We start from the raw sequence: 22445 nt of genomic DNA, 5'->3' as shown, positions 1-22445 counted from the left end.
CGTCAACGTCCTCAGCAACTGTCATGTCTTCTCGAGCGGGTGGCCTCTACGGAGGCATCCAATTCTCTAAAACAAACTTCGTCTCGTCCGTCTCCGAACAGGACACACCTCCAGAAATTGAGATGTCAAAGGCCGCCGAGACGACACCGACCGATGCAGCCTCTGCGGCTACATCGTCTATGGCTGCGACCGCGCCTGCGGGAAGCAAGCCCACAGCCGGTATCTAATTCCACTGCTGCACCTGTCCCCATATTCAGACCGTGTTTATTGATCACCGCAACCCTCGTCACATCTCAACGTCACCTCCAACACAGGCTGGTCTGCAGCCCTCGCGTTCGCACCCGTCAAGAAAAAGGGAAAGGCTCCTGCGGCGCGCATCCCTGCTGGTGCTACTCTTGCTGCATTTTCTCAGCCAGTCACGGTCAGTGCGCCACCGACAGTGCCTGCGTTTTCCACTGCGGTCATTGCAGCTGCTCCGGAGCTGGTCCCTCCACCACAAGCGGCAGGATCTGCTCAGAAGGCCGGATGGGGAAAGAAGGTCAAGCCACCGTCGATGATCTTGGATGACGATGTGAATGGCTTCAAGGGCTCCAATAAGCGCAAGGGTGGAGGAAAAAAGAACAAGAAGGTGCGTTGATTTTACTTCCCCACTCAAACTGTAGTCGCTTATTCGTGGTGTCAATCCCAAGAGTAAGCTCGGGCAGCAAGTCGCCGTATGGGATCCTTCCGAACAGTACGATCCTATGCGTCCCAACGACTATGGCGAGTTCAAGGCTTTCAAGCGCAGAGAGAGGGAAGAACGCAGGGAAAGACTTGCTGAAGAGAGACGTATGCAGAGTGAGAGGAAGAGGTTCAGAAGCAGCAGCTACAGTGACCGTAGTCGCTCTGGGTCGGAGGACGAAAGACCAAAGAAATCTGGTGAGCATTACTTTTTTTTCATCCCTGTTCAATGAGACTCAACGAACTCGACCCAGGTCGTTACGATGAGCATGTCGATCGATGGTCCCGCGAAGATGATGATTACGACCGTCCATGCGGTCTCGGCAGTGGCTCTGTCCCTCCTCCCGCTGCTGTCCATACCGCTGACACGACTGGCGACGAGGCCTACGCGCGTCGGCTAGCCATGTCGACCGGAGCGCAACCACCTACTTTTGCTGCTCCTGCTATCGCCGAAGCGGTTCCAAACTTCGAAGAAGGCCCCTCCAGACCAGAGACAGGCGAAGAGGCTTACCAACGTCGTCTCGCTCTCTCAAACCCGTCTGCCTATATTCAGCCTCCATCTGGCCCTCTTCCACCCTTCCCGCCTCAATTCCCACCATCTTCGGCCCACTCACTTTCACCTTCACAACCTCCTCTGAGCGGTGAAGCACCCCCATTTTACCCCTCCTCTCGCCCCGTGTCACCTCCTTCCGGCCCTGAGCTGGCGTACAATCCTTTCGCTCCTCCAGCAAGCTCGATCCCCCCACCCCCGCCACCTGGCGGCCCCAATGCAGCGATGGAAGAGCGGGTAAGGAAGGCTGCTGCGATCGCTGCGAAGTTGAAAGCTCTCGCGCCGCCCGATGCGTCCGGGTCTGCTTCGGGCGTCGTCGTCGAAGCCTCCCCTACGCCACCGCCGCCAGGTGATGATGGACCGAAAGACTTTGCGGCGCGTATGATGGCGAAGTGGGGACACAAAGAAGGGCAAGGACTCGGTGCGGACGGTTCTGGGATCGTGCATGCGCTCACTGTTGAGCAAGTCAAGGCTGGAAAGCAAAAGGGAAACAAGAGCGTTCAAGAAGCGCCCATGGCCCCTCAGAAGGGCAAGGCCAAAGGCATGGGTATGGGTGCTGCGGGTGCGGGGGCTGGAGGGATGGGAAGGATCGTGAATGCGAATGAGGATGCGAAGACGAGGGAGGATAGGGAGAGGTTTGGGGATCCGAGTAGGGTGGTTTTGTTACTGAACATGGTTGGTCCAGAGGACGCGGATGACGATGATCTACCAGGCGAAATTGGTACGTTTTCCCTACCTATGATACACCAAGTTGCCATACTTACTGATGACACTTGTATCTGCACCAGGTGAGGAGTGTTCGAAGAACGGGACCGTTGAGCGCGTCATCGTGCATCTCGTCCAACCGCCGCCTCAGAACCCAGAAGACGCCGTTCGGATCTTCGTACTTTTTAAAGGTCCTGCTGGAGCGTGGAAGACTGTTCGTGAGCTGGATGGAAGGTACTTCGGAGGGAGGACTGTCAGGGCGAGATATTTTCCTGAGCGGGCATTCGGCCAAGGCCTGCTCAATGGACCGTTAGCTTGAACGATGTTCGCAACATCATGGTGTTTGCGGGGTGGAAGATGCTGGCGAATGTGTTTCGCGGTGGATGATTACCTATGATGTCTTGCTTTTCGATATTTTATGGTGGTCCAGACTCTATTGTACTTGAGGGTTTGTGTTGTACCGATTTTCCTTCTTATCATGTTTTCTGTGAAACTATCACTCAATGCTGTTGAAGAGGCTCATATTCTTGACATGTGTTCGTGTCGTATACCCGTTGAATGCTGAGCGCCTTTCACAAGAGCGTGGGAAATTTCACGAGGATTTAACTCACGCCACAAAAGGTTGGGCCACATCGCGTTTAGAGTCCAATAACGTAAGAGAGGTCCTTGCCCCCCGTTTCACATACAAGTATAGACGGAGTGGTGCATCGGCTGCACAAAATAGGAAACAAGTAATGTCATTCTCATTACATTAGCCTACGCTTCAACAATCCAAATGGCACCAGTCCACCCAAACCATCAAAACTAAGACGACAAGTAGGATAGTGTAGGGGTAAGCATAAGTATACCAAGCGACCAAGAAGAAAGTAAAGAGTGGGAAGAGCGTCCAGCAAAAGAAGGCCCTGCTGAGTACGGGTACTATGGGCTACACTGTATATAGCGTACGTACGAAAGTCCAAGATATGCCCTGAGGACAATCATAACCACGCTGACGGAACGAAAAAGACGGACGAAGAGCTAAACGATACAGAAGTCTAAAAACACAACCCAATTATGATGTATACACAGGCATAAAAGCGTAAGGGTCGTCATGTCCATCGTTGGCATAGAGAAAGCCAAAGCGAGTGAATCACCATGGTCGTCTACAACAGCAGGCCAAGTACGACGCCACCAAACGCGAGCGCGAAGCCCGCGCCGTGGTTGAACGAAACAGTGCTGAGGGCACCGTTGCCGCTGGAGGTCGAGTTGGATGAGGTGCCGTTGATCTGGATGGCCTTGGCTTGGAACGCTTCGAATGTATTTGCGCTGGACTCATTCGCGTTCACAGAGAAGACCTGGGAAGGGAACAAAGCTTCAGTGTGGGAACGTTGAGAGACGTGAGGAACTGTGGCGTACCATGCCTTGACCGCAGTGGCCGGTCTGGGCACAGTAAGCCCAAATGGGAGAAGTCTAGTAAGGAAATACCAAGAATGTCAATAATGACTTCGTTTGGAAACAAGTTCTCCGGAACTCACGTCGTTGATCTGGATCGTGAAGGTAGGGAAGCTCGTCGCATTGTCCGCCACTGGCATGCTGTGGATTTCATCATTCAATTAGACTCAACATCTCTTCAGGAGATAGAAAAGAACACTTACAATCCAGAGGCGAATCCAACCTGTCCACTCGTGCTCGTCGACGCCAGCTTCTGGCAAGGAGCCGCGAAGCTCGACTGCGTGACTGTATGATTCTTCTGATGGAACTCGAATGTGACGGTGTCGCCGGGCTGAGCAGTGATGTTCGATGGCTGGTACGTCAAAACAGCGGAGCCAGTTCCGCCGACGATGACTTTGTGGTCCGTCGTCGAGGATGATGTCGAAGTAGCAGCAGTAGATGCCGTGGTACTGGTGGGTGTGGTGGCAGTCGAGGAGGCAGCAGAAGCAGATGTGGATGCGGTGGAGTTGCCAAAGGCGTTGGATTGGAAGGTCGAGAAGTTAGCCGCGCCGTTGATGGCGAAGACCATGCCTGTGCAACATTGTGGTAAGTGGAAGAGCACGAGTGGCTGTGACAGAAGATGTAAGACATGCCTTGTTGACAGTGGTTGGCTTGCCGGCAGTAGACCCAGACGGGGTTTGTATCTTGCACCTGGAATTGAGCGGCGGGGAAATTGTCTGTGACGTCGGCCGCGACAGGAATGCTATGATATGGGCACATAAATGAGTAAGCGTGGGCAATTCAACTAAATCAAAATAAATGGTAATTACAATCCCGAATCAAATCCACCATCCTTGGGGGAACAAGGTTGAGCCAAGGTAGACTGAGTGGCGGTATGGTTCTGTTGCTTGAAGATGAATGTAACAACATCCCCAACAGCGGCCGTCTAAGCAAGAACAAAAAATATTAGACAAACGGTCATGATTATTTATAATGGTGCTCTATGAATGAAAGTACTGACCACTTGGTTAGGATTGAATTGCAGAACGCCTGTGCCGCCGACGACCACTTGTAACTCAGCACCCTTTGTCGGAGGAATTGCTGCCAGAAGCGTAGCTGCGAGCACCGTGGAGAATATAGCGAACATTTTCACTAGTAAGAATAGAGCGAGAGTAGTAGAAGGTCGCAGGCTTTGAAGTTCCTGAAGAGTGCAGTCAACTGCAGGAGAAATTACAAGACGACGACCAGGTCAAACGAGAAGGAAAAGTGAAAGAGAGGGAGCAGGGGGAAAGGTGTTGAAGCGACATCTCTTGGCGCATGTAGATGTCTCTTATAGCTCAAAAGCAATGACAATAAGGATGACCTGGTTTGGCAAGACAAAGGCCGTCGTCGATCTTCCTCCGAGGCATTGTTGCCAAGAACAAAAGGGAGAAATGATCATGCGCCCACGCGAGACCCGGCACAGTGGCGCCGAGATCCCCGTGAGTCTGACTTTGTTCTCTTTCCTGGCTGTGCGATCTCACATCGTCGTCCGACACAATAACTCTTCATACGACCCCTTTCGACCATATGTACCGCTTGGCGTGGTGGCGGATACGCTATCCGCAAAAGCGCCTCAGCACGAGGGCCCAGCCGGCTTGATTATTCCCTCTTGTCCTCGCCTTTGGAAGGGATATTGCCAGGCTGTGTCGCGACGTTCCCACCAGTGCTTTTAGGCCCAGTGCGTGGTAATAATACTCAATAATTTGCTAATGTTTGCTTGATCGACTCGGTGGTGAGGTCACCCGGCGCAAACAGAAGGTCGAGTCATACGCCTAGTCACACCAACTAATGCAGTGTCCGTATCATAAGGATGCATCGCAATCCCCAAAGGAAAACCATCTTGCTCTTCTCCAGCCATTATCGAGACCGCTATGGCTCAACAAAGTACACCAAAGGTCGTTAAGACCTCATATACATCCCGACCTGTCAACATTCCACCTTCTTTCCTGAAAGATCCTCTACCCCACCCTATCTCCGTCGCACACGTCGATTTCCCGAACGGCAACCTTCCAGAATACGAGGGTCTCTACGCTGTAGTACTCGATGGTGTTTTGACTTCCTCCGAATGCAATGAGCTCCTCGGTCTTTGCGAACAAAGCGTCGACGATTCTTCCGTTCCAAATGATGGTCTATCCGACTCTAGAAGCGATGATCGTAGCAAAGCAGCCGCACTATGGCGTCCTGCGATGGTCAACGCCGGGCCCGGCCGCGAAGTCATGCTTCAAGACTATCGGCACTGCGATCGTATTATTTGGGATGATCGAGAGGTGGTGAAACGCATATGGGACAGGTGCGCTCTGGACGAAGGTGTTCAAGAGCAGTTAGCCAGGATCGGAGGGAAAGGGAGTGCAAAGGTGCAAGGGTCTTGGATGGAGGAAGGGGGTAGTAAGTGGAAGTTTGTGAGACTAAATGAGAGGATGAGATTCCTGAGGTATGGGAAGGGGATGTTCTTCAAAGGCATGTCTGTCTCCCTCCAAAGCTTCCTGTGGAACTGGATCTGATGTAGCATGCGGACCGCAGAGCATTGTGATGGGTCGTACGTTGACCCCGAAACCCGCCAACGCTCGTTCTATACCCTACATCTCTATCTTAATGATAGTGCTCCTCAAAGCGACAGCGAGAAGTCTCTAATCGGCGGTGCCACTACGTTTCACTCCGACGACATGAGTCGCAGTATGGACGTAGACCCTAAGGCTGGGCGCGTACTCATATTCCAGCACAAAGGTCTGCTGCATTCTGGCGCCGAGGTGTCCTCAGGGATCAAGTACACGATGAGGACGGACCTCATGTTTGAGCTAGAGTCGAAGGAAGAGTCGATCCTGAAGGAGAAGGAGAAGAAGAAGAACTTCTTGAGCAGGTTCGGTAAATCTTGAGTACATGGTCCGTTCTCAGCGTCGAGCCTCAGGCCTCATGTCCCTTCATTAGTTACACAGTACTGATTGACTCATTGTCCACCGTGGTTGAGGCTTTGTGTCGGTCTGATTGGCATGTCTAACGTTCTCTTCACATCGCTATCCCGTAGTGTCTTTTTGCTTTGTATTGAGCTTCATATCTGGATTTATTCCATGACGAAACCGTCACCTATCAACTTATTCGATATGCTCTGGAGGCTATCTGAAGGGTAGACTGCACACGATCTTGCAACTTCGAGATCGCCTTGGAAACATAGGCCGACTTTTGACCCTGCAAGCATGCTCGAGCAAGAAAGATGATTAAAAGAAATATGACTATAGGAACACAATCCGAAAACCTCCACGCTAAACGCTCCCCGCACCGACTCAATCATACTCATCGAAATCTACATCGACCGGTCTCAATTCCTGCATCCTCTCCACCGCCTCCCTAACCTCCATCTCCGCAAAGCTAGCCGCCTCCCTCGCGCTCGCAAGCCTGTCTTCCAACTCGTTCGCCGTCATCGATCTGAGCGCATCGCCCGGCTGACCTTCATCGCCATCATTCACCATGCCCAACGTATCAAACTTCTGTAGCGTGTTCCCCGTCCTCGGCGCGAAGCCGTGCGGGTCCCAGCCACTGTCGTTGAAGGAGAGTACGGCTCGGACGGCGGCGGTATTGATGTCACGATGAAGCTCCTCGAGCTTGGAGAGTTGGACTTCCATCCAGCGGGCACGACGTTCGAGCGCGAGTGTGAGAGCGGCAACCTCGTCCTTGCCGTTCCCTTCCTCACCGGCTTCGTCAAGGAAATCATCGCCCTTGAGCATGTCACGAAGGACGCCGTCGAAAGAGGAACTATCGTCCCAAGTGGTACGAGGAAGGAGGCGAAGGAGATCGGAGATGGTCTGGGTCAGAGTTTCGAGGAGCTGCTGGAACGAGGAAACCGCGTTGTCGATCGATCCGGACGGCATGTTATTCGCAAAGGAGCCACCACCGACCGAGAGCGCCGAGAGCGCGTGGACAAGGGGACCGTACTCCAAGGGCACTTTGGAGCTGGGATTGATTTTCGAGGCGTCGAAGAAGGGGTGGTTGATCAGGTTCATCTCCGGGTGCATGACGTTGATCTGCGACAGGAGGTCTTTGACAGAGGTGGGCTCGTTGGAAAAGGCCCTGTCGACAGACTGACCCCTGGAGCTCGCGGAGTTCGAGTCAACGAGACTACCGTTGGCTCTCGGACCAGGCAGTTGAGGAGCTTCAGAACCAGCAGCGGATCCGAGAGCAGAGGCTGCATCGATGAGTAGTTCTTCCTCCTTAGGGATCCTGATTGGCTTTGTGGCGGGACGACTTTTCTTCGGCATCTTCGAAAGCAGAGGCCCTTGGCTAGTAGGCTCAGATGAAACGGGGGCAGGGACAGGGACTGTGGAGGGCGGGCGAGAGCTATTTCTGCGCGGAGACGCCGGAGGCTGAGTTTGTTCTGCCTTTGGAGCAGTCTGACTAGTTGCAACCTTGGTGGACGCCAAATTAACGGCTTTCTTCTGTTGCTGCTGAATAGCTTTCTCCTTGAGCGCTTGAGCCGCCTTGTCCTCCTTGTCCTTCTTTGCCTTTGCCTGCGTATTCTCCTTTTCCCTCCTAGCCTCCTCCTTAGCTACTTTCTCCTTCTCGACCCTCTCCTTCTCAGCCTTAGCCTTAGCTTTCTCCATCTCAGCCTTCTCTGCCTCCAGCCGCTCCTTCTCCTTTAACTCCCTCTCCTTCTCCAATCTCTCGTTGTCCAACCTCTCCTTCTCCGCCTTCTTCTCAGCTCGCTCTTTGTCCTTCTCAGCCTTCTTCTCAGCCGCCACCTTTGCCCTCTCCATCGCCCTCTCCGTCGCCGCCGCTTTCTTCAACGCCTTCTTCGCTACCTTGGAGTCCATCACTTCCGTCGCCGGCGTCGTCGCCCCCGATGTCCTCGTCGGCCCCTCATCGGGCTGCTCTTGGGTTACCGGCTCGGAGGTACCGATGGTAGACGGCTGTGGAGGCTGCGCCGTCAGCGCGGGGAAATCGGAGGACGAGAGCAGGGGGGACGGAGTAGATGCAGGTAAATCGGTGCTCGGCACTGCGCGAGCACGTTAAATCACAAGAAATATATCATGTCATTGAGAGCAAAAGAAAAAGAGAAAACAGATGCGATCGTTTATAAGAGGGTGGATAGAGCATATGTCGTCAGCATTCCAACCCTCGAATAGATGTGTGCAACACCAAAGACACGCAACGGACGGAGGACGGAGAAGGCGACGAGGGCAGTAGTGGTGATGGTAAAATATGATGCATGGAAAAGGTCCGGGAACGTCGTCCGAGTTCGAGTGCCGTTGACGACGATGATGGGATGCAGGTATGCGGCCAGGGTGGTATGGGGTTGGATTCACGAAATTCGCCAATCAAACACGATATTGATATTTCCGCACTGAGAAGGCACGGCGCTCGGTACTCGGTACGAATGACCTGGGACTCTCCCCCCTCAAAACTGAACGGAAATCGTACTCACCATTGGCCATGTCTACATTCCCCATATTCCCCATGTGCACCTGACTAGGACTCGGCGACAATCCGGGCGGCGGGTACGCGATACCTGGTGGTGGACCGTATGCGAGCTGCGCCTGTTGCTGCTGGTGTTGGTGGTGATGGTGGTGTTGATGCTGAGCAGCAGCGTAGGAATCGAGACCCATTGGATTTCCATAGCGTGCATCGGAGGGCATAGGTGAAGCGAAGCTAGCTGACATGATTGCTGGATCGTTGAATGGTTGACCGGGTGTGTGCCTAAATTGAGACATAAGATCCTGTTGATCTGCGCCACATAAATCATTGTCAGTTCCAAACATTTATCTCTCGAGGTAGGAATTGATAAACGCAGATGGGCAACCCACCGGCCAACGAGCCAACACTCCCCCTGCCAGCAACGCTACGATTCCTATCCCTACTCGACTCGATGAACTGCCTCAATGCATCCTCAGTACCAGAATTGTGGTCAAATGGCTGGAAGCGTGCGGCCTGCTGATTCTGGTGCTGTCGGTGATGCTGCTGCGCAAGCGCATGAACCTGGGCCTGGGCCTGAGCTTGAGCAAGCATCGGTGAACTCGTCGCAGAAGCGCTGTGAGGGTTATACTGATGGTGTTGTTGTTGCTGAGAATGTTGTTGTTGTTGCTGTTGCTGCTGCTGCTGCTGCTGTTGATGTTGCTGTTGTTGTGTCTGCTGCTGCTGTTGCTGCTGATAGGACCATTGAGACGCAGGGGAAGTCACGTCATTCGTTCCATACATCGAGCTCTGGTTAGTGCTGTCCGTAGGGCTGAGCGGTGTGGTCGTGGCCATGGGGCTCGACGTAGAGCTCATGGTGCTCCCACCTTGTCGTCCACCACGCGCAAACCCAAATCTTGACATCTTGCGCGACGGATCCTCATCAAGAGCCATTCGTCGAGCAGTAGCAGCCGGATCGTTATCTCCGCTGTCAGCAAACGGATTGAACGAGCCAGTATATAGCGGTGACGTAGACTGCTGCCCATTCGTCGGCAGATTCTGGCGGGAAGGATCGTAGATGGAATTGGTGGAATTGAGAGGGTAGCCCATAGCAGCCGCATTCATCATCATCGGAGCAGGGCTGTAGGTAGAGCTACGAAGGGCGGGAAACGCGTCCACGAAAGTGCCTTGGAACGGGATAGGAGGCTCTGCAGCAGCGACAATATCCGATATCGCAGCATCTTCCGAACCTTTTGCAAGTTTCGGATCGAGGTTGAAGCTGAACCCTCCGAACTCGTCATTGTTCTCCGTAAGAGTCTGTAGCGTCCTGTCGAAGTCGGGGAACGGGCTGATACCAGTAACGGGTAATGCAGACTCCCGACGCGCCTTCACATCATTCAACAGAGCCTGGGCCGCCGTCGACATCTGATAAGTCTGACCGGCCTGTGCGGCCTTGTTCGGTGCAGGTAGACCGGGAGGAGCAGCAAGGCCAGGAGGCACGGCAGGCAGACCAGGAGGTATCGAAGGAACAACCGGGGGTTCTGGCGATGCAGACGTGGTCGGTACATCGTGCGAGCCAATATCGGAGTCCACTGCAATCGACGAGGTCGGTGAACGCGGAGGAGGTGGCGGTACCGGTACCACCTTTTCGACCTTCTCCTTTTTGGGTTTCGCGGGGGTGCTGTTGGCGGGCGTCATAGAACGAGCTGTAGGTGCAGGAGCTGGTGTATTGGGCCGAGAAGACGAGGCGATCGATGACGGTTTGGCCGCGCTCTTCGTTGCTACACTTTTCGCCTCCCAAGCTTTGGCAGCTGGTTGCACGTCTGCCTTAGCGGTCGAGTGGCCGTCCGTAGAATCTGCCGGAGTAGCTGCTCTTTGTCGTGTTGTCCCACCACGCCGACTTGTCCGCGTAGAGGTCCCGCCTGCATTGTTTGTGTTATTGTGTAACGCAGTCGAGGTTGGCGTCGTGGATGCTCCTTTTGCCCAGGATGCGGAACGAGGCAGACGTGCTATTATTAGAATGATTAAGCCATCTACCCCGTGGAGAAGACAAGAGACGAACACACCTGTCGGGTCATCAGGCTTCTTACCCAAAACGATATTCTTCCGAGTCGTCTCTGTATCTTTGATGGCATGTTGCCTTGTTTCACCAAAGAATGATCAGCACTGCAGGACGAGATGAAAATCATGAACATAGCCACGTACAGCGTCGACAGATCTTCCTTGGTGAAACAATCCTTCTCGTCGCCCCACTCGTGTAGGTTCATACAACCATGATCTGTACAACTGGCGCCTCTGAGAAAGGCCATACAATACTTGGTAGTGCCGAAACTAGCCCGCATAACTTCATTTCCACCGCCAGGAGAGGCAGTCCCGTCCACAGCGGCTATACAACGCGCGGCATCTTCGCGGCGGTGGTAGGTGATATACAGCCCCACAACAGGCGGCTGTCCTGAGGGAGTGCGCTTGACGAGGAGGATCTTGGAAATCCGACCATATTGACCAAAATATTCATTCGAGCGGAGGGTGGGTATAAGCTGTTGGGGATCGTGATGTGTTGGCGGAAATGACACGTAAAAATGAAGTACAGAGCGGCGCACCTCCTCTTTGGCGAATCGTGGCCCTATGCCAACGACATACACGACGTTGCGCTGGACGACGCGAACATTAGCAAGATGGCGGCGGCCAAGGGAATCGAGTTCTTTGCGCTCTCGTTCCCGCTGTTTCTTCTGCTGAGTCAGCCTTCGATGACTGCAGAGCGGAACACATTATGAGAACGAACAAGTCACGAAGAAGAGATAAAAACGAGAGGGACGCACTCTTCCTTGTTTACGGGCTTGAACTGTACAGTTTCGTCCGAGTACTCCCTCCTGCATGCGGGGCACTTCTTGTTCAGATTCTCTTTGATATGGTGCCAGCAGAAGCGACAGATCTTCATAACGTCAGTCAGATTTGCGGGTGAAAAGTCCTCACGAAAATAACGTACCTGGTACCCGCAGGGGCATGGCTTGAAGTTGAGGTCTGACACATCCATCTCTTCCAGACAAAGAGGACAATCTTCACCCTCCTACAATCGAGATGAACAGATATGAACATGAATAGACGTCCTCCGATAAGATAAATCCAGAGACACCGACCTCTTCGTCGCTCCAGTACGCGTCCTGCACACCTGTCAGAACGTGCGACTTGGACTGGAGAGCGGAAACGCTGGAATGTACGACGGGCGCTGGCAGCGACGGGTGCGGGTGTAGCTTCACGGACGACATTGCTGACGATGTTGAGGATGGGGGATGCGACAAAGGGGACGAGCGCGAGGCAGGGGCGAGGTGGAGGAGACAGAGAAAGTTGGGCGAGCGCAGAGAGCAGCCGGCGACGACGCGCCTCAACGAGGTCCGTTTTCCCACGCTCACCCCATCGTCAAATTTGGCCTCCGTCGCCCGCCTCGTTTTTCTGCTCGCTCATTGTCGTGTATTTTGCTCACTCACACCGCTTAAATTTACATCACAGTCTCGAGTACGTGTTCGTATTTGTTCGTTCCCATTGCGGTAAGAACAGAAGGTTTTGTGACACCCATAGAGCTCCAGCGCCACTACCTTCGCCACAAACTGTTTGAGACAGGGGGTGCATCAAAACTAGTACGGATATGGATTCTTCTATGATAATCGCTCTAGCGCAAGAATTCCCGGGGCGAGGAGGATTAATGCAACACATAGACGCCGCTCAACAAAGAGGCGATTGCATGATATTGGCGTGTTCGTTTGATGAAGCTCGCAGATGATCGATGTGGCCCAAGTGTGGCCCAACAAACATGCCTTCGGTAAGCGCTTGTTAAAGCTGGGAACTTGGTGAACAATATCAGTACGGAAATCGGGCTATCATAGCACCTGATTGTTTCCAGCGATACCCATAGTGATGAAAAGAGGCTACAGTGGGAAAAGATACAGATACAAGCAAATCGGACGTTCAAAGCGTTCAAAGCGCACATTGTCCTAGGACTCAGATGTCGAAATCATCGTCGTCGTCCAGTTCTCTCCGCTGAAACTGAATTTTCAGAAGCAAGAGAGCCTGTTAGCTAATTTCGAAATCTGAAGTACGGAACAAAGACCCACCTTGATTGTGCCCTTCGCGGCAGTCTTGGACTGCGCCTCCTCAGCCTACCGCCCGCCTACCGTCAGCAGATCTCCCAAGTGTAAAGAAACTGATGAAGGGAAGGGCAAGAGAGACGTATAACGCACCTGCTCCAGTAGATCAATAAGTTGGTTCTCGCTCACCCTCCCTCTCAGCTGTCCGGACTGTGCCATCCTCAACAAGATCCCCTCAATCTGCCGAGATCGTTCGGGTGAAACCAACGATATTCTCGATACTATACATCCAGAGGTGATGCACCGTATCAGTGTGTAATATTCGATCGCAGCCAAGGTGTAGCGCATGCATCAAGAGCCGAGAATAGTAGACATGTGGCGAACAAATGCACGATTCCTTAGTTCAATCATAGCAAATCCTTAGGTAGAGTCACGGAGTTGTACGCACATCGCTCCCTTGCAGCAGGCTCCAGCACAGTAGCCAGTAAATCCCCCCTCATCTGCTCCTCCCGCTGCCTGTTCGCTGCCTCCTCTTCGCCACCCTGGCCCCCCGCTCCTCCTGCTGGACCTCCAGATTGTTGAAGTTGGTTGAGACGTGCGGCACGGAGAGCAGCGAGTTCTGGATCAGCCATTATAGATGCTCAGGTCAAAGGGTTGATACAAAGTGGTATAGAATTGTTCAAGAGATGGAAGACAAGTAGAGTACGTAGAACGTTGTAGAAGTGCCGTACAAAGCCGTGACTGGCTAATTGCATCACGTGGCCAGAAAACGCGTAAATATCGCGACGCGTCTCAGCTCTCTAGCCAGATTATCCTAGCTCTGAGTTCAATCGTTCACGCCCGCCTCATCACAAAGTTAACTCCCAACACAAAGCCCATCATGCCGCTGCATTACACCGTTCGCCGTTTCCTAACCAAACCTCGTACTCTCCTCTTACTTCTCCCCCTCCTCCCAATCCTCTTCTACTTAATCCACCACCTCCACACGAACACCTCAACCCTCCAACCCGACCGCGACCGTCCTCGAAACTCCAAAACAGCACATCCCGCCAACCTCCACTCGAACTCCCGTTTCTACACAAAGCAAACCGGAGGCCTGCAAGCACTCAAAGGCTCCTGGCCTTCGCTACACAGTCTACTCGATCTCCCATCCCACCTAACAGACGGTCACGCTCTACCCCTCCCGCCGAGCGATGCACACATCCAGTATGAAGCACTCGCGCTTGCGTTGTCCGCAGAACGTGAGCATCGAAGCCTTATATCAATGTTTGATCTGAGAAAGAGGGGAAAGAAAGGGAAAGGGAAGGAAGACGGGGAGCTGTGGCTCGCGAAGGACGCAGTCGTGGAGCCGAAGGCTGAGATGGAGGAGATCAAGAGGAGGTTCAGAGAAGCGGGAGTTATGGAAACCAAGAGAGGGCGGCGGGCAAGTGAGGAGGATGAAGAGGTGGCGCGATGATGAGACATCTTTTTGAAGGGGCCAAGGTAAATAAGGGACTATCGAAAAGGTTGGCTCGAGATAGCTTCAGAACCGAACGGTGGAGGTCAGGCCTCAAATATATCGTCAAAATAGCCAGTGTTATATCCCCAGGAGCAACAGGCAGGGCAAGCACCGCAAGACCCAGACAGAAACATGTAAAAATATGGCATGCGATTGAATTTGGGGGATAGTGTAATAATTGCGGTGCAGAATGCATTGGGAAAGTGTGAAGACGTGAAAAAAAAAGAAGCAGCGCAGATGAGTGCGTGGCACTGAGGGCAATTGTTGACGGAAGGAACGACCTTGCCAAGCTCCTATGAGGAAGTCCCTACAGGGCCATTTCTCCACGAGACAAACTCGTCGAGCAAGGTCGGCCATGCCTATATTCGATAACATTACGATGTAAGGTCAGACTGGTCACACGATCGCGAGATGAAGATAAATGACTGACTCCTTCATTCTCATCGTAGTTGTCGAGGTTGGGGCTGATCGTCTGGCAAAACTCCAACATCTAGACAGAAGGGATAATAGCTCAGTGGGATGGCACATGTACAGCACAAGGAAGCGTCACATACCATGTGCCACAAATCTTTGTTGACGCCCTTGTACGACCCCGCCTCCTACGCAAACCAGTTAATCACCCCAATCTGGGAAAGCTGGGATAGAGACGTTTACCGTAATGAAATCTACGATGTCACCCATCAACGGATATTTTGGCACCAGTAGTACGGTCCATAGCGCAGTAGCCGTCTCCATATCAATGTTCCTCGAGTTCTCCGGTTTCGCCAGCGTGAAACAAAACTGATAGAGTGAGCCGAACGCCTTCTTCGTGTCGCGTGCATATTCATGATAGCGTTTGCGATTGTATGGGTCCCCTTCATCACCAGGCTTCTTGACTTTTCCTGCTAGGCTAGATGTTGGACGGGCGGCGGGTTTGAGTGGCGTTTTAGAAAGAATGAGGAGATCGTTGAGGTCATTAAGAGCTATGGCAAGCGTCGGTAGAGAGGATATTCTTGGTTGTGAGACTTGTTGTCAACAAAATGCGAGCTAGGATCAAATGTTATAACAACGCACTGTAAGACGTCCATCCCTTGTGACCACTGCTCCTTCGTAATCTTCGCCATCTCCGTTGCATCCATCTGCCATGCAAGTAGCATGGGTAGAGCACCCTCCATAGAAATGTCCGCATCTGTGCATAACTGCTCGAACCCTTCTGCGCCAATGAAGGATGGATCGTCCACGTCGGCGTATGTCGTGAACAGCTTTTCCGCGCGGGCGGCCGAGTACGGCTCGGGCTTCTACGCAGCACTAATGAGACAGAAAAATCACAATCACATGTAGGAAGTTAAACGTACCGCAGGAGCAGGTATGTCCTTCGCTTTCACCTTGGTATCCCTAGGATTATGTTCCGACACACCGTCAGTGTCGAAGATAGTGTCATTCGATCCACTCAGACCACAACATAGCAATGCGCGCAGTATCATCGCCAACATAAAAACAGACAGCAGCCCCCACCACAGAATAGGAAATGTGATGGTAGACGTGTCGAAGAAAGAGTACTGCCAGCCAGTAGCAGCGCCTTCCTCAGGCTGTCCCCGGAAGGAATATGAAGACACGAGACAACCTGCCACGACGCCGTTATGGTGACGCAAGTAAACTGCCAATGATAGCAATTGTTAGGTCCCAACGGGCTGGTGTTGCTGCTGCTACTGCAAGCAGCACAGTTGGGCTGCCCGGTTTCGAAACTGGAGGGTCAAAGGAGGAATGGGAAGCGCGCCGTCGCGTGCGACACACCTTTTCAGGGCGGTGGACGGTTCCTGAGATAATTATAAGCTTCCGTTGATCGACAAAATTAAGCTTTACTTACGTCATCACCTTGGCTGCTTAGAATGACACAATCCGTGAAAGGGAGCGTAAATGCAGAGAGGGAGGAAACGAACTATGAGTTCGGGAATTGTGGGGGAAATACGGTGGAGGAGGTACCAACATGGGTTGAGCTGCAGCCTTGGTATCATTCCTAGGAGACAATGATGGTTCTGAATCATGCAAAGCCTTAAATTAGCAACGAAACGCGTAGCAGAAAAACACCAATACGCACAGACAAGGTAGAAGCGTAGCATGCAACACTGCTAGGACGTACTTTGTGGACCCATTGGTCTCCTTCACTTTCCGCGTCGTCTTCGTCTTCTTTGCTACAGGAGCCTGGGCCATGGCGCCATCAACAACCGGCCTATGCGCACAATAGAAAACACATTACAGACGTACAAGCTTCTCAGTATCCTGCGCTGTAGCACTTCACAAGAGAGACGTGGCATGAGCGCAGACATATAGTGTATCTCCAGAAGGGACGTACTTCGGATCTGTAACGACAACGCACAGGACATTTAGATAACTATGAGCTGGTATGAAGAGTCCTCAGGCGCACCTTCTCCTTCCACCTTCTTGGTCAGACGCTTGGAGCTACGCGTCGCCTTCGAAGCCGACGCCGTCGTGGTGTCAGCACCAGCGCTCTCCTCTCCGCGTTTCCTCTAATGAGAACAAAGTGTAGATGTTAGTTCGTTGCGACAAAGCCAGCAACATAAGTATATCCATGAATGCAAACACACCTTTGGCGGCATGCTGGTTTGGGTGTGGAGAACGGAGAGTCCGGGGAAGATGGTGGTCAATAGCAGAAAGGCAAATGGGCCAAGCGCGGTGAGCCTGAACGCGCTGGAGACGCGCCATTTCATCACGACCACGTGGCTTTCATTTGTTCATGCGCGTCCGCATTTGGCCCGTTGCCACTCAGTCAGCAACCTTCTCTTTGTGGCCCAACACCTCCTCTACTTCCTGAAAACCGACATCATGGCTTCATCATCGTATAACCCCAATCCTACGGTCATTAAGCTTTCATCGCGGAAACAACAATCTGTCCATAACACCCGCTCCCTTTGGGGCGGCGAGGGAGAAGACGACGGCTATGGTACTCCGGAGGAAGTCGAGCTCATCGACCAAGATGAAGTGTTCGGTCTGTCTGTTCTCATCATACCTCGAAGTATGCCCACTCATACATTACCTTTACATAACGCGTTGTTGCCCGGAATACCATGTAACGCATGCGATGCTGTCCCGCTGTCCCGCCCTTTCTTCCGGCGACTTGTTCTCCGTTTCTATCATCTATCACCGGACCATCGGACCCCAGACTTGATACGTTCCATCAGTGATCCCGAACATCCATCTATGACGCTCGAACAGCTCGCCGTTGTTTCTGCACCACAAATTACCATTCTTCACGATAAGAATTCCTGCCTTGTGGAGTTCACGCCCACTGTGCCGCATTGCGGGATGTCAACACTCATCGGTACGGTTTCATTCTTTCCATGATTTGATCTTCATTTCAAGTCTTCTGCTCTTGATTCGCATGGTAACAACTAATATGCGCGTTTGCAGGATTATCCATCCGTGTACGCCTGATGCGTAGTCTTCCGAACCGGTTCAAGATAGACATCAAAGTAAAACCCGGGTCTCATCAGAGCGAGCTCGCAGGTTCGCATCTATTATATCTTTTCAGGCCTATCATTCTCCCTGCATCTCATTGAACATGTGCTGGCGATACGGCAGTAAACAAACAGCTAAACGACAAGGAACGAGTCGCTGCCGCTCTGGAGAATCCCGCTTTGACTGAGGTTTTGGAGAACTGCTTGGCCAGTGCCGGTCGCCGCGGTCAGTCACCAGATATGCAGTGAATGTGCTCGTGAATAGTGTAGTGTACAACTCCGGCGTTCATTGTCGTCTGATGCGGCTAGTCATCCATTCGAGGCAGACGATGCATTGTTAAAGTTTCTTCACATGCTGTATGTATTTTCATTGTTATAGCAAAATTGGGGTATCAAGTGGAATATCGAAGGCAAGAGCATACTGGTCCATAGGTGGAACAAAGGGAGAAGAGGCATGGGTCGGTAGGTTCACTAATACGGTGTATCTAAACCGGAGACCACCATGTGATAATATAATGGAGGGAATATAGTCATACTGAAGCGGACAGGTATGGGAGATGAGGGATGTAAGATGCCGACATGGAGGGGGACGTAGATGCTACAAAGGTGGTGATATCGTAATGTGAGGGAAAAGAGAATGCGCTGTGGTGGTATGGGAGCCATAGCGGTCTATGGTGTGGTATAAGTACAAAATGGGCAGTATGAGATGAAAGACTACACGTGGTATGGGGTGCAAGTGCGATGCCACGGAGGAAGAGAATAGCGAACCAACAAAACCAAAAGATGAAGAAAGAGTCAGTGTGATGCCCGGTCCATTGAAAATTGAGGGAAGAGACGGAGAAAATAAACAAATATGTAGATACAACAGCCAGGACGACGCAAGTGGCAGAGGACGAACAAAGGGAGTAGGCGCAAGAATGGAGTCGAAAGAGTCGACAATGGAACCCATCTAAATCAGCCATCCAGGAGGAAGTCCCAACTAGGGTCCCTGGGCGAATGGTCTCTATGTCTCTGCTTCTCGCCCTTCAAGTTCTTCGAACTCAAGCTTCTCCGCATCAACTTCCATGTCTCCTTCGCCGCGCTCTCTGACGTACCGTCCCGCACATCCCACATTTTGAAGGTCACATGTCCTTGGGCAGACACTTCGATTTCGTCCTCTCCATCGTCATCGTAGTCAGAGTCGTACTCGTCGGGGACTTGGACAAGATGATCATCAGAAGGGAAGGTGGTGCGGGGGTAAATGTGGTTCATAAAGCCTGCGGAAAATGTGACTCTGCGGTTCGACAGAACGGAGGGTCGTGAATGTGGGCGCGAATGGGATGATGATGGCGAGGGAGAGAGTAGACGGATCGCGCCCGAAAAATCGGAGGGGACATAGATCGTGACTGGCGCTGTGCCAGAAGCGTGTATAGATAGGAAGAAGGGTGTCCTCGTGCTTCGGCGGCACTAAGGTGGGATGGGTCAGCCCGACAAACAAGGACGGTACTTAAGAACGCGGCTCACGACTTTGGTTTTGATTTCGCTACGCTCACTACTAATGAACATGCTCATCCGGTGTCCCGCTGGTTGATTATGGGCTCGGTAGTGGGGAAGCATGAGCGAGAGGTCGACCGAGGACGTCTCAGTGGCGTTGACGAAAAAGTCCCATTGTCCTTGGTGGTGGTAATGGACTTTCTGCGTCCCCACAGTGCATGAGGAGTATGATTTCACAGCATTTTCAGAAGAGCCGTGACATGTACTTGACGCCTTCGAGTACTGTAAATCACCAGGCAGATCCCAAATAAACAGAACAACTCACGAAGTGCGCACTCGTAGGGCTAGAAACACGGTGGGACATGGTTAAGAGCAAAAACAAGAACGAAAAAGAGGAGAAAGACTGGCTTGACGGCGAGAAGAAGAAAGGGGGGTGTACGGCGGCAGAGGCATCGCGGTGGTTTCTTTTAAGTATGCGTTGTCTGCAACAGGCAGCCCTTGTTGCAAAAATCGGAAGGTCTCGAAACCGATCACTTCCTCCGGCGCACGTTGCCAGTGCATTTCCCCATCGGGCGTGCGCCGCCGTTTGGGCTCGTGGGGTGCCGCCGCGTGGGGAAGTTGGCTTGTTTACCAGCACCGCACGAGGCGCGCTCGGCTCACGCGGTCGTCGGCACTTGTTCCTCAGTTAAGCGGATACATTGTTTTAGGACGCGGTCTTCGAAAAACATCTGTGGGTCCCTACCTTGCTTATTGTTTTCTCTCCTTCGGTTCGAATTTTTCCCCGGTAGCTCAGATAGCTCCGAGTTAGATAACACGCGCTCAAGATTATCCATGTATGGAGGAAGGATAAGAAGCAGAGGCATCGAAAGCCAAAGTGGACTAGTAAGGATAACGCTTGCAGAAGACAAGTTCAGCTGCTGCTTTGGGCAACGCAACGTAGCAACACGTAGCAACTCGGGTCCCGATATCCGAGGAAGCAGTCAAACGAGGTTGCGCTTTGAGCGATGCTCGTCAAACGCTCCCCCATGAAGGTGAAGACTGGATGTTGACCGTTATAGCTTTCCTTCAAGACAAGTTTAGAAATTTCGCTCATATTCACGACGAGCTCTTGTCGTGGCTGCGAACTACGACACATCGAGTTAGATGTGCATAAGAACGGAGTAGGCAAGGAATGAGGCCGGTCTCACGACCGCGTCTAAATTCTGCATATGGAGCCAGAAGGAACATCTTCCATGTTTATGGAAGGTCGCGATTGTGCATCATCTAACGCTGACTACTTACGCCTATCTCTTACTGTGGGAAGAATGGGTGAAGAGAAGGGTCTCGAAATAGATACTCGAAACGAGCGCGCAGCGTTTAACGAATAGCAAAACACAAGGGTCTTCAGATTACTCCGTTGAGTACAAAGCCATCCATCAAAACATACGAAATACTCGAAGTGAATGCACATTCCTGGATGCCGTGCTGTGAGCCAGGGTGTCGTAATTGATTTATCGCTACTTTCAACGATGAAGCTCGCGAAGACGGTTCTTCAGGTGTGGTACAGCCTACAGGACTCGTGAGGGGAACTGGCACAATTGAGATATCCGTGGCGCCCTGTAGAAACGTCCTCTGTAATCATCGGTATACCGAAGCAGTTTGGGATGCAAGGATTTCAACAAGCTGAAACTGGTCCTGGAGTAAGCTTGGCCGTCGAAGCCCACAGCAGCGTCTCCTCGCAAAGAGCACAGACTCCCCGTGATATCAGAGCCATGCATAACATACTGCCACGAGAATAACTACAGCTGTTGTGGTCCTAAATTGAACGCCTTCGTCTGTATCTGAGATCGCAATCAGAGAGCAGGGCTGTTTGTGATTGATCTCATAGTCAGACGGTCACCTTCTCGAAAGCCAGTATTCAGCAGCCCATACGTACTTAGTACAAAGTACACCTTGTGTGGCAGTGTGGGCCTGCTGTCTTGAAGGATCTAAAGTATATTGCAGAGGAGACACTCCGCTGAGCACGGACAGTATGAAACACAACCTGGCTTACCCTTATTGTTAATCGACCTCGGTGTAGCCGATCATTGTGTGGGAGGGTTATCCTGGGGAATATTTGAGTGTGCATCAGTACAAAGGGAGAAGAAGAGGAAAGCAGACGAGATGCCGAAGTGACCTTTCGCCACTACCACGAACGATGGCGCCACAATCCGATACAGATGCAGCGGAGTTTGGACGAGAGGGTCGAACACCCTCTCCATCCACTCGCATCCATAGGTGAACTACATTGGTGATGCGCTCACGTCTCTAGAAAGCACGGCGAAGTATGAGAACGAAATGCATCGCGTGACGCGGCACTCACACCCGATGTGGTGACAGTACATGCGGCATCGCCTTCAGTTACTGGTGACTGTGATTCAAAGCTCAGGAGATGTTCATCTTTTGGCAGAGTTCGCCATCGGGGAAAGAGCCGCTCGGAGGAGCGAATGTTGGAAGTAAACCGCGGACGGGGACTGGTATGGCTCCACCGGTGTTCAGAATACCACTAGACCGCTACACGAAAGGTCAGTTTAAGGATAGCAGGGAGGTCAGTGCACTCAGCTCACTAGAGGCTTAGCATTTGTGCGGATACTACCGCCTTGGCCAGCAGTAGCGCAGGCCAAGCAACTGAGATGAAAGTTGTAAAGCGCCGAGATAGCTAGACAAAAAATACACCATTTCGTATAGATAGCTGTGAGGTAACTACCCGCGGATGACCTCGTTAGGGTGCACTCGTTCAGAAGGAGGTCAAGAACGCGAACGCAGGCGAGCCACTGATAACACTAGGTAGAGGTGACGACGTCTTCGCAAGGACATTGACTTACTAAATGCTGCTTGTAAGTGGCTATCTGAGTTTTGATAAGAACTGCAAGAAACGATGCTTTATGGTCTGATATCTGACCTTACGCCGTAGCAGTTTAGCGTCTCCTGGACCAGCATGGCTCGAGGACGGAAGAAGCTGCACTTGCTGGTTTTCGGGCGTTCGCAGTAGCTCCAATCTGCGACAAAGCATAGGGCTACGTGCCTTATGCTTCAAGTTTTGGCCGTATAGCCGTTCATACGTACCCTTTTCCTATGGGCGGAAATCTTGGTAAGGGCATTGGGGAAAGAGT

General features: G+C 52.2%; 8 protein-coding genes across 8 annotated transcripts; 3 read left to right on the top strand and 5 right to left on the bottom strand.

The window, feature by feature from the left end:
• Positions 1-14: 14 nt before the first annotated feature.
• STEHIDRAFT_137758 (uncharacterized protein) lies at positions 15-2494 on the top strand. Its single transcript, XM_007301198.1, has 5 exons — positions 15-219; positions 315-628; positions 690-918; positions 975-1991; positions 2059-2494. Exons 1-5 carry the CDS (start codon positions 24-26, stop codon positions 2292-2294), a joined length of 1992 nt encoding a protein of 663 aa, XP_007301260.1. The 5' UTR covers positions 15-23; the 3' UTR covers positions 2295-2494.
• Positions 2495-2674: 180 nt separating this feature from the next.
• Positions 2675-4660, bottom strand: STEHIDRAFT_119318 (uncharacterized protein). Its single transcript, XM_007301197.1, has 7 exons — positions 4407-4660; positions 4216-4331; positions 4039-4148; positions 3610-3976; positions 3490-3547; positions 3371-3424; positions 2675-3309 (listed from the first exon to the last, which is right to left on the bottom strand). The coding sequence occupies exons 1-7, from the start codon at positions 4530-4532 to the stop codon at positions 3118-3120; spliced, it is 1023 nt and encodes a 340-aa protein (XP_007301259.1). The 5' UTR covers positions 4533-4660; the 3' UTR covers positions 2675-3117.
• Positions 4661-5289: 629 nt separating this feature from the next.
• On the top strand, positions 5290-6504 carry STEHIDRAFT_145395 (uncharacterized protein). Its single transcript, XM_007301196.1, has 2 exons — positions 5290-5884; positions 5948-6504. Exons 1-2 carry the CDS (start codon positions 5299-5301, stop codon positions 6298-6300), a joined length of 939 nt encoding a protein of 312 aa, XP_007301258.1. The 5' UTR covers positions 5290-5298; the 3' UTR covers positions 6301-6504.
• A 125-nt stretch (positions 6505-6629) lies between these two features.
• STEHIDRAFT_166503 (uncharacterized protein) lies at positions 6630-12157 on the bottom strand. The gene is made up of 9 exons (XM_007301195.1): positions 11944-12157; positions 11793-11873; positions 11626-11738; positions 11407-11557; positions 11012-11343; positions 10873-10946; positions 9220-10815; positions 8841-9140; positions 6630-8411 (listed from the first exon to the last, which is right to left on the bottom strand). The coding sequence occupies exons 1-9, from the start codon at positions 12070-12072 to the stop codon at positions 6706-6708; spliced, it is 4482 nt and encodes a 1493-aa protein (XP_007301257.1). The 5' UTR covers positions 12073-12157; the 3' UTR covers positions 6630-6705.
• A 472-nt stretch (positions 12158-12629) lies between these two features.
• STEHIDRAFT_74954 (DNA-binding TFAR19-like protein) lies at positions 12630-13523 on the bottom strand (the record flags this gene model as incomplete). The annotated part of the gene is made up of 4 exons (XM_007300560.1): positions 12630-12847; positions 12916-12960; positions 13042-13169; positions 13337-13523. The coding sequence occupies 4 exons, from the start codon at positions 13518-13520 to the stop codon at positions 12803-12805; spliced, it is 402 nt and encodes a 133-aa protein (XP_007300622.1). The 3' UTR covers positions 12630-12802.
• Positions 13524-14193: 670 nt separating this feature from the next.
• On the bottom strand, positions 14194-16113 carry STEHIDRAFT_119313 (DUF298-domain-containing protein). Its single transcript, XM_007301194.1, has 6 exons — positions 15721-16113; positions 15440-15663; positions 15041-15377; positions 14941-14985; positions 14817-14876; positions 14194-14745 (listed from the first exon to the last, which is right to left on the bottom strand). The coding sequence occupies exons 1-6, from the start codon at positions 15847-15849 to the stop codon at positions 14680-14682; spliced, it is 861 nt and encodes a 286-aa protein (XP_007301256.1). The 5' UTR covers positions 15850-16113; the 3' UTR covers positions 14194-14679.
• Positions 16114-17209: 1096 nt separating this feature from the next.
• On the top strand, positions 17210-18090 carry STEHIDRAFT_51173 (uncharacterized protein; the record flags this gene model as incomplete). The annotated part of the gene is made up of 4 exons (XM_007300391.1): positions 17210-17372; positions 17547-17705; positions 17795-17890; positions 17966-18090. 4 exons carry the CDS (start codon positions 17210-17212, stop codon positions 18088-18090), a joined length of 543 nt encoding a protein of 180 aa, XP_007300453.1.
• A 705-nt stretch (positions 18091-18795) lies between these two features.
• STEHIDRAFT_154111 (uncharacterized protein) lies at positions 18796-19678 on the bottom strand (the record flags this gene model as incomplete). The annotated part of the gene is made up of 3 exons (XM_007301193.1): positions 18796-19287; positions 19345-19515; positions 19640-19678. The coding sequence occupies 3 exons, from the start codon at positions 19676-19678 to the stop codon at positions 18796-18798; spliced, it is 702 nt and encodes a 233-aa protein (XP_007301255.1).
• Between the last annotated feature and the right edge of the window lie 2767 nt (positions 19679-22445).

This window comes from Stereum hirsutum (assembly GCF_000264905.1).
Source record: "Stereum hirsutum FP-91666 SS1 unplaced genomic scaffold STEHIscaffold_3, whole genome shotgun sequence".
Classification (NCBI taxonomy): domain Eukaryota; kingdom Fungi; phylum Basidiomycota; class Agaricomycetes; order Russulales; family Stereaceae; genus Stereum; species Stereum hirsutum.
This window is presented reverse-complemented; position numbering and strand designations above follow the sequence as displayed.